Here is a 19,925-nt window from a genome sequence, read left to right as displayed (position 1 = left end):
GTTTATCACCAGCAGAAATATAACTCAAACACGTTCTTAATGTACACTTCCTGCGATACTTTAGTTAAATAACGTTACTAGCACAGTACAAGAACGCGCATTAGCAAAGCTTCTTGAGCAATCAAAGCAGAGCGACCCTTGGCGCACATCTGTCCTTTCCAACCGACGAGCCGCGTCTCTTCTAACACTGGTGATTCTCCCCACTGTTCACGATTCTTGGTGGCAGTGACGTCAGTTACCCAATATTCATTATGGTTGTCATTACATCATTCTCTACGATTTACGTATACGGATACAAACTCTAAACATTGCTTTAATAAATACGAGGACTTCTCTGTTGTCCGCCACAGTAAAATGAATAGTCGACTATTTTTCCTTTCGGGTTGGGTCTGACGATGGACTCGTCCTCAGGAACCAAAGTGAAAAGGTGTCCGCCCCCTAGAACTGCGTCTTAACGTTTACGTCTGGTCCTTTCTCTGTATTCCTGTGCCTGCTCCTACACTTTCCAGGCCCTGCTGGCTTCCCCCACAATGCTTACTGGTGATTCTGGTTGCCGCCGACCACACCAGCCCCCGAATGCGCTGCAGTCCCCTCTTAGTCAATTCTGATAGGCTTACTCCAGTCCGTATACTCCTATCCAGTCTGTGTACTCCAGTCAGTATACTCTGATCGTTATGCTGCTTTTAGCTTTCTTATTACAACAAAATCCTGCATGAATTAACATGTTTCCCAAATAATTACGTTTCTTAATTATCATTCTCAATGGTGTAAATTTTTAATTGTCACTGTGAGTGTGCGCAGTGTTGTGACAACACAGTGCCACGTCTGATGTTGGTTTCAGGTAAGAACTCTGGGCAGGCTACTCCATATCAGGAATGATATTATCCCTAAATCGTTCCCTTACAGATCCTGCTTAATGACAGCGTGCAATGGCAAGATGATAAACCCAGTCACCGTCTCCGAACAGTTCACATGCTCTACACAGCACGCAATTCTTTAAACGTGTCATTGATCTTCGGCTTTTAGGGTTTTCTTAATTGCGATAATGAGACCACACCCTAACTACCAAAGTCACACCCATGCTGTAACACCGCCTCTTTCATACTGCAATGCTGGCATTACACGTGATGGCAAGCAATGTTCCCCAAGGTTTCGCCTAACCCAAACCTTTCCATCGGATTGTTACACGATATAATGTGATTGATCACTCCAGATCACTCGTTTCCAGTCCTCCACTGTCCAGTGGCGTTCCCCTTTGCACGTCCTCAAACGTCGTTTAGCGCTGACTACAGAAATGAGTGGTTCATGAGCAGCTGCTCGACCATTGTATTCCACTCTTTTTAACTTCCTACGTACAGTCATTGTGCTAGCCGAACTACTGGTAGCACTTTGAAACTTACAAGTGATTCCTGCTGACAATTTCATACATTTTCTCTTTCAGCCACCTTCTGCAGCACTCGACAGTCCCTGTCCGTCAGTACATTTGATCTGTCTGGTCTTCATTTAGTTGTGGTTGTTCCTTCACGTCTCCACTTCACAGTCACATCGCCAACTATCGATTTGTGCAGATTTAGGAGGGTTGAAATGTCTCTGCTGCATTTGATAGTCGGATGACATCCAATGAGTAGTCCACGTTCTATGTCACTGAGCACTCCTGGCCAACTCAATCTGTTGTCACTGCTTTTCTACTGACAACACAGTAGCACCCGCCTCCATGTGTACTGGTAGGCCCGCTTCTCGCGACATCTAATGGTGTATTCCGCATTACATATGGATTACCGGACACTCTTGACCAGATAGTGTATCTAAATGCATTACAATGAAATTACTTAATACTATGAAAGCTTAGCGTACAGGATCTTTCCAAAAGATTCAACGGATTACTATCTTCCACGTGGATGACAGTAGTAACCCCGGTTGAACTTTAAATTAAGCATGGAAACTATTAGTTTATCTTGGTGTCAGTTATAAACTCGTGCGGTTTCCTGTAGGGTTTCCCTTGCAAAGCTACCTCGCAAGCTCGCATGCTAGCTAATACAATACTCAACAGCAGCCTTTTCCACAACGGTGAGAACATATTCAATTTCATTTCTCAGCATGACGGACCACCACCTCACTGGCAACTGCATGTAGAAGCATTTTTTAACAATGAGCGGTCTCAACGTTGAATCTCGCATTACACCATTGCTATCCAAGGTCGCCTGATCACAAGTTATTTTTCCTGTACCAGACGAAGTAACACCCGTAGGTACAGTAGTGGATTCTTAGCTTTACTCGTGGAGAGGTCGGTTCACTTGAACAAGGTGAAATACTTAGCTTTGTTGCCATCTTTGTCCACAGGAATGTAGCGAGTATTTATTACTGTCTATGTACATTTACGTATTGCTTGATACAGGACAAGATACTAGTCTCTTCTCGCAGAGAACAACTGATAAAAAGAATTTATGCAGAATTCTATGTAATACAGTGTTCTCACTGCTGTCTCGGTAGAGAGACGATGCCGTCGTCTTCGACGATGATTGCTGACTGAATGAGCGGCAGTCCGCAGTAACGTAAGTAAGCGAGCTGGTGCGTTGGTGTATGGAAACTCTTCTGGGCGTGTCTACGCCTCCGCCTCTCTTTTGTTGTTGCTTCCACCAGTCACTATGTTTACTTGTGGTTACGGCGCTAGGTGCCAACCTCGCCACGGTACCTCGCTCTTCGGACGAAACCACAGTTTTTTATGTGGGTGTTCGTGAAAGACTGTCTATGCTCCTTCCTTCGCAAAAATGTTTGGTGTACTGCGGCACCACATAGTAACCGCAGTGACTACCGGAATAAAGAAATACTCACAAAATTATGGGACGAGTTTGACAATCGTCTAGATATTGACTGAGACACACCACCACTAAAGCCTAGTTGTTTCTTCCTATACGTTGACGATAGTCTTGAAATATCTGAACAGCATTGACAGTAAAATCCAATTCGATACGGAAGTAGAAAAAAAACTTTGCATTGCCCTTCCTCGACTTCCTCGCCTGCCACAAACGAAATGAATGCCTTGGCTACAGAATCTCCAGAAAAACTACTTTCACCGATCAGTACCTGCTCGCCATGAGCCGTCATCATCCGGCACAGAAGCGCACTGTGTTACAAACATTGTCACATCAAACACGAACGATATCAGACGCCAGTAACATGTCCCACGCGCCAAGCCATCTACGATAGATCTTCGGGAACAACAGCGACAACGATCACCAAATAAATGAAGTGATCTCAAACAAGAATCGCAGTAAGACCAGGATAAGTAACTTGCTTTTTTGTTGTTCTGTGGCTCCGTGTTGGGCAAGACAATCCGCCTGCAGGAAAGACACAAAATAAAATCGATCTTCAGTCCTCAGTGAAATATCTGGCATTTAATGAGACCAGTTCAAGATGTGGCAGGTCTCAGAACATCTGGGCTGTACAAGATATCTTGTGAGAGTGGCCAGTCTTAGTCGAACAAACAATTCGCACTGTAGAACAACGCAGGAGTCACTGAGTCTCCTGACCGACTCAGTTTGATGTGACTGCTTCTCTACTGAGAACGCAGTACTCCCCACTTCCTTTTATACTCGTGGGTCCACCTCTCGTGACATCTAATGGCGTATTTCGCATTATATAGAGGTGTCCAGATATTTTTGACCAGATTACCCATTTAAATGCATTACAATTAAATTACTTATCAATATGAAACGTTATCCTACTGGGTCTTTCAAAAAGGTTCAACAGTGAGAACTTTTATTGTCTACGCTACCCCAAAAAATTCGCTTTAGCTAAGTGTGCTCTGGAAAACTGTCACTGGATCAAATTTGACGAAACATCTGTCTTGGCCCGCACTAACGACTTCTGGAGCTGTGTAATTAAAGAAGCCATTGAATTAAAAATCACCAACAATACCCTTAAGGGAGATGGCTGTTTGCAGCTCAACGCGCCGTGTGATGGAGTAATAACGAGGTAGAAGCGGGCGCACCGAACTTGGGGTCAACGTGTGATCGCATGCCGTGAGCACCATTGATGTCAGAGCCGGCAGCTAGAGGCGTATCAATAGCCCATCAGCTGTCATTCCAATTGACAATGGCCATAGATTCCTTGATCGCAACTTCGTAGCATTTTAACCACTTGACGCGTCTGTAAGACCAACATTCTATTCAATTTGACCGCCGGGAGACTCTGCAGCCTTAAGCTATCGTCTAGATGCTAATCGTGCATGCACTGGAGGGCACACTGTACACTTCTGAAGGGTAAACGTAAACTTTGATCCTAAACTTTATTTGAAAAGGTAACTCAATGTTTTGCTTGAATGTTTGCATAAGATATGTCCTTGTAAAAGCGGATGGTTCTTTTGAAAATAAAAATTTCGTAGTCCTATGTATAAGTTAAAATTTAACCCAAGTTTCTATCTGCATACACGAGAAGGTATAGTCTTGTGAAATCGGATGAATGTCTTTGGAAACGTCCTGTTTTACAATAGTAATGTTAGATGTAAAATAATGTAACACATTGAGTTCAATAAGTTCTGTGAAGATACTCTTCAACTGAGTAGAAAGATTTAATTCAATCTTAAACCGCATCACCTTAAGTATCCTTGGATACATGTACACTATATTCGTGTAACTGTCCCCTTTCAGCACTAGTGATAAGCCTTGAAATCTTTCTAGATGTTATTTTCTGTCCTAGAATTACTATGCATGTTTTCTCTATTTTCCGAGAAAGTGAAATACAGCAGTGACAAAAGACATTATTATTTTCTTCAGTAGTTGCCAAAATACCAGTACACTTTCTAGGGTATTGTAGAACTAAAACCAGTTATAATGATTATAGGATGCATCTCTACTTTGAAAATACTTGTAGGCTGAGTTTCCGCAAAAAATGATTCCATAACTCATTAGTGAATGGCAATATTCGGAAACTAGTTCCTTCTTGTGCTTTTCAAGCGTGCCTGGCGGATATGTTGCAAATGCATTTCTGGGGTTTGCCGCCTGGTAAGATTTCTTCAAAACAGCTTTTGGTGATCTTCAGTTGGTTATGAAAGTTGCTGCTGTAAAGCGCAGCTAACGATACTCAAGCGGCGGCATCCGAATTTATTGGGACCACGAGAAGAATCACACATTCACGGAAGAGCTCTTATACTTGGTCGCGGAGCGTTGCAGAGATTTACTTCAGTTTTTAGCCACAGCAACGCGAAGGATCACAGACATTGGCTACGACGCGCGCGCACAAGCCCTTTGTTGAGCTCTATTTTCGTCCACCAGTAAGAGCTTTGCCGTGCATCTGTGATACCTGCTAGTAGCTCTGATAAATCTGGACGCCGCCTCAGGAATGTCATGAAACGCGTCTTGCAGAAATAACTACTGGAAGCACCTGAAAATGTTGAACATACACGGGAAAGCTCTTACTGTTGGACGAAAATTCAGCTCAACAGTGCTCCCTGCCGGGAGCCGAACAGAGGGCTTCCGTGCGCGCGTCGTGGGCAATAACTGTGATGCCGCGCGTTGCTGTGGCTAAGAACTGTGAGACTTATACTATGTTATCTTGCGGCAAACCCGAGAAGTATTTGCATGCTTTTCGTCATTTTTAAATCACCTATAGCAGTAATCATGCGTACTGCCAATGAAGCTATATTAAGGCGCCTTATTAATTCTAGACTGCGGATTTTCCAATTAATCTTCTTGTGTTTAAGTATTCGAGCAGGCTATTTTTATAGCTAGTGGACAGAAGTACTGAAACGTATGCCTCATCACAACTAAATCGTAGCTCATTTGCTTTGAAACATCGGTTAACATTTTCGGATATTTCCTGTTAACTGTCCATTCCTTCCTATTGGAAACGACACACAACACTTTCTTCAAACTCCTACCTTTTCCGTTTCCGGTTACTACAATTTGAACACCTCCATTTTCATTTTAGTAGCTGGGGTTTTATCACATTCTTACCTCATAAATAAATATAAATTCGGTCTTCCTGTAGTACTGCAGAAACCAGAAATTTCATCTACGTGATTTTCTCGAGCTTGAACCGAAGAGGAAATAAAAAAAATTCCTTTCACCCGATTGCACTACTCTATCTACGCAACAGGCCTTTAACAATGTTGAGTGGAATACATTCACTGAAATAGATTAAATGCATTCACAGTTGCGAATATGGACAACCACTAGCTATACTAAACGACAGCGAAAATTAATGTCGAGGCGGGACGCAAACCCGGATTTCCCACTTTTTGCGAGCGGTCGCCTTACAATTAGGCTACCCGAGCAAACTCACGGCCAGACCCAAGCTTACAAATGTTGTCAGTTTCTAAATAACACAAGAACTGCAGTATCGTATCTATCCGCTGACACTGGGAAAGCTACTTTCAAGTAAACTGTCTCTCCTGTACAGCAATATGCATAATGGATGTACGAGTACAGGATTTAGATACATAGCAGACGACATATGGAAGTTTGGGTCTGGCCGTGAATCGGGCTCGGATAGTCAAAAGGTAAGGCGACCTCTCGCGATACTCGGGAAATCTGGGTTCGAGTCTTGGTCCGGCATAAATTTTCACCGTCGCCATTCCACTGTACAGTTAATGGTTGTCTATATTCGTAACTACGAATACATTTAATGTATTTCATAACGGCTGCAGTCCCCGGAACTTTGCATCGTATTTCTGGATAACACAAGCACTGCAATATCGTACACTCACTGAAGGTCTTCTTTATCGCCTTTTCCCATATCTCTACCTGATCGCAATGCTATATCGGCTTTGGCAGTGCTAGTGGTAATTGGCGGCCGGATGCTCTTCCTGATGGCACCACTTCCCCTGCGACGGAATCTGTGTACGTAATCTGTTTGTGTCTAGGTGAACTCTTATGTTCAAGTGTGACTACGTTTTGTAAATGTTGACGTAGCGTGTATCTGTAACGTTGGTACTAGTTCTGTATTTACGTAGCAGAATGTGGGAAACCGCCTAAAACCCACGTCCAGTCCAGCCGGCATACCGGCCCCCGTCGTTAATTCGCCGGCGGGACTCCCCGTGTGCTAGGAGTGAGTGCTTTAACACCCTCAACTATCCTGGTGAGTATCATAATTCTGAAGTATTAGGGATAAGAAACCAAACATCTTGCTTAGGCGATCGTCAACAGCTTGTACAAATTTTAAAAAATGCATAACACAGCACTGTCTGTAATAATGCTATTTTTTATTTTGCTACCGGTTTCGGTTCTCAACCATCATCAACGGCAGCTGTACAATATAAAAAAGCGGACAATGTGACAATGCGATTTAAGAAAAAACAAGAAACACCGTTAAATCGATCAAAATACTCACAAAAATTATAACAGATCTATCACATGTCATACATGCTTAAACGTAAGTTACCACAGAAAACCGTAACTGCGAAGGAAGATCATAAATTGTGACAAGATTAAAATATGATGGCATATTGACACAAGGACAAAATGTGATGTACGGCAATACAAGTCAAAGAAATTCAAAGTCAAAGATGACAATCCTGACCGAATCCAAAGGAGTTGCGATTAAATACTTCTGTGATAATCAGATTAAAAAAACTGAAGTATTAAGAGTTGTACACTTGTTATTACATAAAAACATCAATAACATGAAATATGACGTAAAAGATAAACAGGATTGATGAATGTGAGAATATACAATCTTTTACAATCAAGTCAAAAAATGTAAGCATGTAAAACACAAGCAACAGAGTAATCCATGATATTAAAATCAGTCAATCCATATCTGACGAAAATACGCATTAAATGAAATTAATACGAAGGAAATATAATTGTTTGGAGTGAAGAAATATTAAAAGGATGTTAGAATATGTAGATGCAAAACATCTAAAATTTTATGCATATGCTACAATCTAACCAAAAATTTTATGAAGAAACATGGTATACAACCAAGCTGTTACACATTGGTTAAAAAAATATGTCATCCGAAAGTCTACACAATCACAAAATGATATTAAAATTCCAATTATCATAGAGATGAAAATTAATAAAGAGATATGGTATGAATCTACACTTCAACACATTGTTTAAAAATATTTCATCAACGTACTATATTGTCGCGAGAAATCTTAAAAAAGACCAACTAGCATACAGACAAAAATTTATAAAGGGAGAACAATACCCAATTCTAAAATTAAAATACAGAGAAATAATCATATCATACGACACTTTTCTTTGACAAAACCAGAAATAAAATGGGAAAAAATACCTCCTTCCTATAAATACCTTCAAAGTCCCACAATATTTTGTTATTTTCACAATACGTTTAAGGTCAGGGTTAAAAGCCCCCTCCTATTTTTTCCCATTGTATCCCTGGTTTTGTCAAAAATTTTATCTGGAATAATACAGTTTTGTTTTTATGTTTTAGGTTTGAAAGAAGTTCACGTTATAATTTTTACATTTAAAAAACATTACTTTCAGTTATCGGTTTTGCTTTTTGGACCAAAATCTAGTTTTTCTCTCATCTGGTCCTAAATCAAAGGTAGCACGTTCACTTTACTTATAAATTTTGACACATCCAGTAATGAAAAGGTTATGACGTGATCTGTTTTCTGTTCCATAAGTAGCGCAGATAAAAACAAAACTATGTATTCCATATTAAATCCACCAAAGATGCCTTAATGGAAACCTGAAAACTGTCTGGCACATAAAAAATATATATTGCAGCAATAAAAAGACGTTTCAATTTATAAAACGGATACTTATATACTTGCTGCGGATAATGGTCACAGCAACAAGCTTGTCACAAGACGTAAATTTGTGTGAATAAAAAGGAAGTTAATTCGTTACACGGAGGGAGTGCCGTGGTTGGTTTGCAAGGAGCTAAGATATGTTACAGAAGTGAAGTCCACAAAGATTAGGATGGTGAAACCTCCTAGCTGGGTGGCGCTGGTGCCAGCGAGAGCTTGATACTTTGAACCAACGCCCTCCGGTGGGCACTAACAGTCTATATGTAATTCCTCTCCTTCGATCGCTATTGACTACACATAGCGAGTGCATAGAAAGAACATTGTCAGCAGTTCACGTTTCACGTGAACAAACAACCTCTTCTGAAGCGAAGATCTTATTTGTCACGTAGACCACAAGGAATTATACTTGATCTTTGTAAGAAAATTTAGTATTGTAACCATTTTCAGCAACTGTAGTTTTATATATCGAAATTATCAGCAACCAGCTGCATAAAAGAGATTTAATTTCCTTAACCGGCTTCAGGCCTTTTTAGTGTGGTTTTCACAAGGCTATACAGAAAAATGTACCACAAATAAGTATAAGTTACGTAAGTATATTAACATTAACGACGAAAAACTTGAAAATTTTTAAAAATTTAAAGATAAAAATGGTGCATACTTATAACTATCGCATTATTTGCGAGTGCCAACAATAATCTGCATGCAGCATATTTCCGTGGTCCTAAAGAAATACAAGACCGATAAATAATACAATAATGAATCCATTAATACAACAAGAGGTCGTAAATGCTTACACGTGGTTCATTGTGCCTGTGAAAAAATGATATGAAGAAGCTAAACAAGTGCAGAGATCATTCTAGAACTGGAGATAATCAGCTTATGACATGCATATCTTGAGGTTGGTATCAGGGTGAGGGTAAAAGTACGATAATATAGTAAAAACAAACGCTACAAGCTATAGTTGTCGTAAGGTATAAACAAAAATGTAAGTGCATATAAGCAACGTAATAAGTAATACATAAAAAACTAACGATAAATAATTAAGTTAAGACCAACGACAAGTGGCATTATGGATGGGAAATTTGGGAACTTATCTCCAAACAGCTGTTGTGTAGTTAGTAGCAAGCTAGCAGGGAATCTGTCAGCAAAAGCAAAGTGCGAAGCGTATCATGGGGCTGGAACCCATGACTGGAGTTAAGTGGAGGGACAATTCTCAATCACTGGCTAATGTTAAGTGCAGGAAAGTGACTATAGCGGAAAAGAAGCGTGGACACAATTATATTAGAGTGAAATAGCCAGTACTGGAATATACGCAAGTTTCAAGTTTTATGCCAAGTGAATGGTACTATAAGTTTTAGAACACATTGATGAACTTGTGCAAGGGTTTTCAGCAGAGTGGTAGCAGGAAATATGACAGCGCAAACAGCACGCGAGACGCACCAAGGGGCGAGGAGCAGTAGCTGAAGTAAATGGAGAAATAATTCCCAGTCAGTAGCTGAAACGAAGAGTCAAACACAATTATAGGAGATGGAAACGTGAGCATCGTTGTATACTTTTGTTATAGCGCAGTAACTAGTTCAGAAAATACATTTTCCTAAATACGCTTCAGCCGGCCGAAGTGGCCGTGCGGTTAAAGGCGCTGCAGTCTGGAACCACAAGACCGCTACGGTCGCAGGTTCGAATCCTGCCTCGGGCATGGATGTTTGTGATGTCCTTAGGTTAGTTAGGTTTAACTAGTTCTAAGTTCTAGGGGACTAATGACCTCAGCAGTTGAGTCCCATAGTGCTCAGAGCCATTTTTGAACTAAATACGTTTCGTGAAGTAATTATAACTAGCGACAGTCACATAAGTTGTATGAAGTAAGTAAAATAAGTTTGACTATCTGACCGTGAATGATTAAAACGCTTATTAACCGTAAACAGTACTTGTGACTATAGAGTAGTGCATCTGTAACTTCACGAATAGAATATCTACCGGGTGATCAAAAAGTCAGTATAAATTTGAAAACTGAATAAATCACGGAATAATGTAGATAGAGAGGTACACATTGACACATATGCTTGGAATGACATGGGGTTTTATTAGAACCAAAAAAATACAAAAGTTCACAAAATGTCCGACAGATGGCGCTTCATCTGATCAGAATAGCAATAATTAGCATAACAAAGTAAGACAAAGCAAAGATCATGTTCTTTACAGGAAATGCTCAATATGTCCACCATCATTCCTCAACAATAGCTGTAGTCGAGGAATAATGTTGTGAACAGCACTGTAGAGCATGTCCGGAGTTATGGTGAGGCATTGGCGTCGGATGTTGTCTTTCAGCATCCTTAGAGATGTTGGTCGATCACGACACACTTGCGACTTCAGGTAACCCCAAAGACAATAATCGCACAGACTGGGGTCTGGGGAGCTGGGAGGCCAAGCATGACGAAAGTGGCGGCTGAGCACACGATCATCACCAAACGACGCGCGCAAGAGAATTTTCACGCGTCTAGCAATTTCTTTTTTTTTTTTTTTTTGGTTCTAATAAAACCCCATGTCATTCCAAGCATGTGTGTCAGTTTTTACCTCTCTATCTACATTATTCCGTGGTTTATTAAGTTTTCAAAATTTATACTGACCTTTTGATCACCCGGTATATGTCATGGTTTACATATAGATAACCACATGCAGCAAAAATATATCATCACATGTAGGTTGTAGATGGTTTAGTATCTGCAATAATAAATTGTTAACTACCTGCCAATGGAAGTGACTAACCACTTAGAACTGAAAATGCTTCACTACTTAGAACTATAGATGATCAGCTTACCAAAAATCTGTGCAAAGATGTTAAAAAACCTACTAAATGTAACAGGTGTACCAGCAGTAAAAGGTGGACTAATTGTAGCGGTGAGCAGCTGTTTGAATGTAACTTTATATAGCTAACTAACATCATCTAAATTCAACAGCGTATAGTCAAGCTATAGTCTGTAAAATACTACTAAAATTTACTCGCAATAAATAGAAAATTAGTGACCATCTGAATATAGCCAACAATGGAAATCATTGAAACTAGCGTACAGATCGCAACCTACTGACTGCAACTTACTGAATGGATTTGCAAAGAAGTATTTGTAGTAGGGACTGTAACTTATCAAATGACAATATTTTACCTATGAAACTTAATAGGTTCATATAATTACCTATCTACACCTAGACAATGCAGTTAAATCTGGGGGTTGGGGGTGGGGTGGAGAGGAGAATTGGGGAAATTGTGGAGACGAGCACTAAGTGTCTGATATCGATTAAGGAAATAAATTTATTTTATGCAACTGGTTGCTGATTATTCCGTCGTATTATAAGAGAAAGTTAGAACGAAAAATTCGAAATAAATGTCAAACGTGTTTGGCGACTGTACATCTAATTTAAATATTGGAAGTAGAAAGGTGCTTAAATTTTTTCAATACTTTGTAGACTTGTGGTAACTGGTACTCACTCTTTGTGTATTATTTAAACAGGAGCAGTTGATAATGGGGCCTGCCTGGATGGCAGTGCGCGTTAGCACGCCACTTCCGGAATTCGGGAATGCGCGCTAGCCCCACATGGTTAACGACGATAACGGATGTACTGGCCAGACTGGATGTGGTTTTTGGGCAGTTTTCCACGTCCGGCTAGGTGAATATCGAGATAGTAACCACGTTTCTCCTCAATTAGCGGTTCGCATATACACATTAAAAAAAAATTTTTTCATCACCCCAGTTCCCAGAACTCCTGAAGATAGACGTTGCCTGTGGATATTGTATCACAGACACAGTCCCGTTGACTGTTCAGAGATGTCACTAAACCCGCCCAAAGATGTAAACAACCATGCATGGGCAGCGCCTATTAGACGGAGGGGGCCCGACAGCCGATCAGTTCCAGTCGTTCCACCAGGAAGGAGGTACACGGCTCGAATGGTTCAAATGGCTCTGAGCACTATGGGACTTATCATCTGAGGTCATCAGTCCCCTAGAACTTAGAACTACTTAAACCTAACTAACCTAAGGACAGCACAAACATCCATGCCCGAGGCAGGATTCGAACCTGCGACCGTAGCGGTCGCGCGTTTCCAGACTGAGGCGCCAAGAACCGCTCGGCCACAACGGCCGGCTACACGTTCTCTTCACCGATGAGTGTCGCTTATGCTTTCAACCATAAAATCGTCGGAGACGTGTTTGGAGGCAACCCGGTCAGGCTGAACGCGTGAGACACACTGTCCAGCGAGTTCAGCAAGGTTCAGGTTCCATGCTGTTTTGGGGTGGCATTATGTGGGGCCGATGTACGCCGCTGGTGGTCATGGAAGGCGCCGTAACGGCTGTACGATAAGTGAATGCCATCCTCCAATAGACACTGCAATCATATCGGCAGCATATTAGCGAGGCATTTGTCTTCAGGGACGACAATTCGCACCCCCCATCCTGCAAATCTTGTGAATGACTTCCTTCAGGATAATCACATTGCTCGACTAGAGTGTCCAGCATGTTCTTCAAACATGAACCCTATCGAACATGCCTGGAACAGATTGAAAAGGACTGTTTATGGACGATGTGACCCACCAACCACTCTGAGGGATCTACGCCGAATTGCCGTTGAGGAGGGGGACAATCTGGACCAACAGTGCCTTTTCAAACTTGTAGATAGTAAGCCACGACGAATACAGGCATGCATCAATGCAAGGGGATGTGCTACTGGGTATTATAGGTACCGGTGCGTACAGCAATCTAGACCAACACCTCTGAAGGTCTCGCAGTATGGTGGTACAACATGCAATGAGTGGTTTTCATGAGCAATAAAAAGGACGGAAATGATGTTTATGTTGATCTCTAGTCCAATTTTCTGTACAGGTTCCGAAACTCTCGGAACCGAGGTGATGCAAAACTTTTTTGATGTGTGTATTTAAAAAACGTCCGCACGCCTTCACATGGGGTGAAACTATATTCAGACAGATGGGGTACACAACTTTCGTGCCGAGTGCGTTACAGGACGAGGAGGGGATTGGGGTGAGGGGTGGGGGGGGGGGTAGTAGTTGCGCTACAGGAAGGGCATCCATCCACCCTCTACCACTAACAGTGCCAAATCCCGTAGCTAAAATGTGACCCCGTGCAGATATGGAATAAAGGACAGGAAAAAAGGAGGAAGAAGCGGTCGTTGACGGGACTTCGACCTTGAAACTAGTTGTGGCCAAAAAAGTGAAGAGCATCTGCGGAACAGTTATTTCCAAACATATTACCATTCGCGGACCAGAAAAAAATCTCTATGAAGAAAATGGAGTTTTTATTTAGTTCTAACTTTTTTTTCAATAGTAGCGACTGTTAAAGCCACAGATGACCATGCTAATGTACCGTGAATTCACTCATTCAGACTCATTTCACTGCTGCAACTACAGCGAGATATATTTTAGCCGGTTACGTTGGCGCTGAAAGAATGCCAGTAATCGCTCTTATCTATGACTCTACGAGGAATAGTGAAGCCAAAATGCGATAAGCTACTCTCTAAGGAAAACAGGTCTATGAACTCAACTTCAGTATGTAGATTTCCAGAAGAAATAGTAACAGAAATTCAAGAAGGCTTCGCTCAAAAACAGAGAGTGTACGAAGTGAATCTCTCATGGGGGACAGCCACAGTTTGGCAATAGACACGGAGAGACATACAGAACATGGTACTGCTCCATTTGCAACAACAGCCCAGTTTGCAAACATTTTACAGACGTGGCAGTATTGCTGATTAAAGTTGAGAGTTAACTGAGCTGCGTGTCGCTTGTGTGCCGGCAGCTTCTGACATGCTGATGTCGGTGTACCTGGCGGTGATTGGGTGGCAGGACGTGCAGCTGCGGGGCGTCTACCACCGCGCTGCGCACTCCTGGACCACCTCCTGGCTCTGCACTCTCTCCGGCATGCTCGCCATGACGTCCTCAGAGGTCAAGTATGCACTCACTCTACCTTCAGTCATCTCTGTCTCGCCTTTACAGTTATGGGCAACGGAATTACCTGGACCATCCTTTTTAATTATTATTCATTCTGTGGGACAAATGTAACATTGTTACACGATTATGGAACATACCATTACAGTGAGTGAATAGTAATTAAATGCAAAGAAAAAATAATTATATTAAATCGCATGTGTAAAATTAAACAGACTGCTGGCCATTCCGGCCACTGTGGCCGAGCGGTTCTAAGCGCTTCAGTCCGGAACCGCACTGCTGCTACGGTCGCAGGTTCGAATCCTGCCTCGGGCATGGATGTATGTGATGTCATTAGGTTAGTTAGGTTCAAGTAGTTCTAAGTCTAGGGGACTGATGACCTCAGATATTAAGTCCCATAGTGCTTGACGCCATTTTTTTAACTGCTGGCCATTAAAATTTCAGTGCTATCAAGGCGACATATAATAAACATCAAACTAACATGAGCTATACTGGGTAGGCAAACGATTACTATTTTATTGCAACAGCACAAAGTAGGTGGGAGTTCTGTACAAAGGGTGGACAGAAATAGTCTGAAAAGCTTTTAATAGTGTTGCAGGGTAGACTGTGCCAAGAAATAACTGCTAAGAAAAAAATCGATAAGTTGTGCCGCTTCCGAATTAATTAGCATTGAAGTTAGCCAATTAGGCCGTTGCGCCAGCAAATTCAAGCGGCCCACCAGATTCAATTACTGTCAGTTTTTCCCATAGCGCAGATGATAGCGCACGAGACTGCTCAGCTTTAGGATCGGGTTCGATCCTTACTACCGTCCCATGTCCAATTTTTGTATCGCTGTCTCGTTCAGTTTAAACAAACCAAACGAAGAACACGTTTGGTGACACCTTCTCTATCGGGCCACTTGAATTAGCATGCGCAAGAACCTTATTGGCTAACGTCATTGCTAATGAAAATAAATGTTCAAATGTGTGTGAATTTCTAAGGGACCAAACTGCTGAGGTCATCGGTCCCTAGACTTACACACTATTTAATCTAACTTATGCTACGAACAACACACACACACACACACACACACACACACACACACACACACACACACACACACACACCCATGCCCGAGGGAGGACTCGAACGTCCGGCGGGAGAGGCCGTGCAATCCGTGACATGCTACCTCAAACCGCGCGGCCACTCCGCATGGCCATTGCTAATGAACTCCGAAACGGGGCAACGTATCGAATTTTTTCCTCAACAGTTATGTTTCAGCACAAACCTCCCTGTAGCACCCTTACATTGTTTCTGACCACCCTATGTAAGAAAAGATTTAGCAGCAGACTTCATAAGGAAATTTCATTTGAATGTTGTTTGTTTTTGAGAAGATTGTGGTTTTTCCTTCCTCTCGACTTCTGCTATTTAGCTCCTCCCAGGCTAACCATTAAGGTTAGCGTCTGCACAAAACATCAATTTTTCCGGAATTCTACAATACACGGCCCATGAAACCCTCATGGAAACTTTGCCGACGTGATCCTAAAATTAATCAGCAGGAGCGGGTGCAATATCACCGAATTCATCGTGGCAGGGTGGCGTCATTGTGAGGATGTCGACCAGCCTCATGGTGCTGCAAGGCTGCACTCGTCTATTCACTCCTAGCTATCTTTGTCAGTACATAGCTGAACCAAAACTTTCTATCTCCGAGCTCAATCGTTCCATTTGCTAAGTCCTGAACTGCAGAGATGCTCACTCTTTCTCAGGCAAGCGGAGTAATGAACGCCACGTCCGCACTCTAGGCAAGCTGGGAACAGAAGACCTCTACTGAGACTTCTCCCAGTCTGCTCTTCACCTCAGTTTCCCCTCCAGCAAAATCACTTAGGCCAATTGCAGCGCAAGTCGCGTTAATTATGCGTCGCTTCCCAGCGCCGACCAATGTCGGCTCTGGGAAGTGAACAAATTCCCACAAATTTTTCCTTCCTCTCAACTTCTGCTATTTAGCTCCTCCCAGGCCACACATTAAGGTTAGCGTCTGCACAAAACATCAATTTTTCCGGAATTCTGACTTCCAGGAGAGTACTTCAAATTCCTTGGTCCTACGTTCCCATCGGAGGCTGGCGTATTTCATTCTGTCGCTCTTCACGTGATTTACTTCAGACTCTGCGGACTGTGAATTCAATGTGAAGTTGCTATAGTCACGAACACGCATATTTTGACCTCTGTTGACCGCTCCACCGTAGCTTTGTGTGGCTTACTCGCATGTTTCACTGAAAACGGGACAACGGACATTTATCAACAGGCGTCTGCTTCCCAGTACGCCAGCATGTGGTCAACCACCCACTCACTGTCACTCATTTTAAGGCAGCTGGAGGCTGCACCCCGTTACTGCTTTCTCAGAGCTTGAGCCACCCTAAGCTGCCTATTGTCGCTTCCCTTCGCCGCTCCCCAGTCGGCCACAGTCAACTCTGTATACTTCCCTGGGATTAACTAGCCTCCAGTAAATTGACACGTTTCCACAAAGTTTTCATGTCGTGTGAATTACTTTAAAACCATCACCCGACATTAATTATTCCAATACGTCCATACTATACCCTCTACAAGATGCATTGCACCTTGTCAGTCATTTTTGTTCAGCCCTACTGTTTGCTCAACGTGAGTTAGGTAATCTTTAATGACTTCATGTAAGGGGCATAGTTCTTGCCATCTTACAATATGAAGATGGTATCTGTTCTTTCGGACATGACCATCTTCTTCTGTGCGGTTGCACCAACAGTGCCCGAACTCTTACGGGATTCAGCGGTAAAGCCACGAGTAATGAGTATGATGGGCAGGAGCACTATGAATATAGCGCGGGACAATAAGTTGGGAATGTGGGTCTCACGGGAGGCATGCCAGAGATAAGTCCCTGCAGTTGCACTATCCTCTGTGACCTCGGTGGCTCAGATGGATAGAGCATCCTCCATGTAAGCAGGAGATCCTGCGTTCGAGTCCTGGTCGGGGCACACATTTTCAACTGTCCCCGTTGACTTACATGAACGCCTGTATGCAGCTAAGGGTATTCATTTGATAGTAAGTAAATAAACTGGCCACACTGATAATTAATACTCTCACAAGGGAATGGTCCGACCCGACATGTCTAAACCTATCTGAAACTTTTTGTACACGAAGAATGCACCGAAAGAAACGCTACGTCAAAATCTTAGATGCTAAGGCACCCTACAAGTATTTTTTTGAAATGTTAAAAATTGTCAAATTTGTAACTCGTGTGGTGGCTGGAGAAACGTACACCCCAACTACAGCTGCAAATATCGCATGCGCACACGGCAGGTACATAACATTCGTTCACGGAGCGTCGGTAAATAGATAACATGGCACAACACGATCGTAGTTTGTAAAGCGAATTCTAGTTTTCGTTGATGGTTTCTCTGACACAGTTGTTTCCAGTTAGTGTTTACTCGATTTTCCAGCTCTTTTAATATCCAATTAGCAGTTACCTTTGTGATATCGCTAACTGTTAACAATGGAGATAGTACTACATTTATTTTCTTTGTGTTTTCTTCGTATATAATAGCAACTGTCTTTGTGCATGTTCCAGAGTTTCACAGCAGTGTGGAGTCCAATTAATGTTTTCAACCTTGCATAGATGAAATAAGAAAATGTGGTATACAACCCAAATTACCTAATCCTCCTGAGCGCCCCATTCTGCTCTCTTACGATGTCTAATGACTACTGAGGTCGCTGAGATGGGGTACCTGGCATTATGTGGCAGCACAATGCACCTAATACGGAAAACGGATGTTTTTCTGGGTGTCCGGATACTTTTGATCACATAATGTAAATTCATATCACAGTGTCCTATTTAACAATAGAGTAGGTAGTATGGACTCCCCACTGCTACAGATAGCTATAAATTTGTGACCGCGACCATCGTTTACCATTGGTTCATCAGCTGGTTGTAGTGTTGCGTCTATAAATGGAAGACAATGCTTGACAATTATTTTGTTCTGCTGCTGTTCGAATGAGTTATGCCAATGGATAATTTAGGGTTTCTTTTAGCATTTATTTAAACAGCTACGTAAACTGTCATGGAAATTCCGGGTAGTCAACTGCGTGATTCATTTGTGATATTCGATTTCGAACACAGTTCGTAAGTACATTGGCATCTTCGTTCCAGCACCTCATGGGACCAGACATAGTTTCTGCTTTACGAATGTCAAACAACAACATACAAAAAAAGTCGCTGGTAAGATTGGAAGGAACTATGAGTGACATGGATTTGGATTATTTTCATCGGTGAGGGATGAAAGAAGAAAAGAAACGAATGCAGTGAGCAGGCTAGTTATTATGCATTATACGTATAGAGCTCAAGGTGAATGACGTTTGAAGGCGCAGAATTACACATTGTCCACATTCTGCGTTAATGAACATAATTTTCAATTTCTTCTCTTCTGAATCCTCAAATGAACTGATTACTGCGTGGCACCATATAATTAGTTAATTGCTTCCATCACCACCAGCGTACTTCTGCATTCTCATGATAGTTGTGAAATTCTATTTGTATGCGGCACAAGACTACATAGTCGATTTCGAGGTGCTAAGTGTTTTATATCTTACTGTTTCGTGACGTTTGGGAGAAGGTTGATTTCTAATTACTTTTTATGCCACTGAAATAAGTATTCGTTGGAAACTATCAAGAAATTGTATTTTCGGGGAATTTTAATCATGATGGGAAATTATATTCCTCAGTATTTCAGATGCCGTATGACGCATGAGCGGAAACTAATATCATTAGCTTAGCTGTCCCTGCGCTGAAATTATACAACACCGGCGCTAAGAGTCCCCCCCCCCCCCCCCAACACCCCCACCCACCCCCGACACACACTCGAAAACTTCGAATATGAGGAATTCTAGTTTCAATCTGACTGAAAGCCTTAAATACAGCGCGGTCGGAAACAGTCCGAAAAGCTTATGAGGACGTTGAGGGTAGGTTGTGCTGGGAAACAAATGTTAAGAAAAATATTCGATATATTGCGCCGTTTCCAAGTTAATTAGCATGGAAGTTACGTATCAGGCTGTTGCGTGCAAATTTAGGCGGCCTGTCAGTCACGGCGTCGCCAGACGCGTTCTTTCTATCGTTTGCTAAAACCGAAAAAGACAGCGATACAAAAATTGGACATGTGGTGGTAGTAAGGATCGAACCCGAACCAAGGGCTGAGCAGTCTCGTGCGTTGTCAACTACGCTATGAGAAAAACTGATACTACACTCCTGGAAATTGA

General features: G+C 42.1%; 1 protein-coding gene across 1 annotated transcript in view; it reads left to right on the top strand.

Annotated features, from left to right (window-relative positions):
- Positions 1–19,925, top strand: part of LOC124723077 (relaxin receptor 1) — a 414,738-nt gene that overhangs the window by 287,374 nt on the left and 107,439 nt on the right. The window contains exon 14 of the mRNA XM_047248253.1: positions 14,518–14,663. Within this exon, the coding sequence (XP_047104209.1) occupies positions 14,518–14,663 (146 nt within the window). The remainder of the gene's footprint in view (positions 1–14,517; positions 14,664–19,925) is intronic.

This window comes from Schistocerca piceifrons, chromosome X, assembly GCF_021461385.2.
Source record: "Schistocerca piceifrons isolate TAMUIC-IGC-003096 chromosome X, iqSchPice1.1, whole genome shotgun sequence".
Classification (NCBI taxonomy): Eukaryota; Metazoa; Arthropoda; class Insecta; order Orthoptera; family Acrididae; genus Schistocerca; species Schistocerca piceifrons.
The sequence above is the reverse complement of the archived record's forward strand: the minus strand, read 5'-3'. Positions and strand labels throughout refer to the sequence as shown.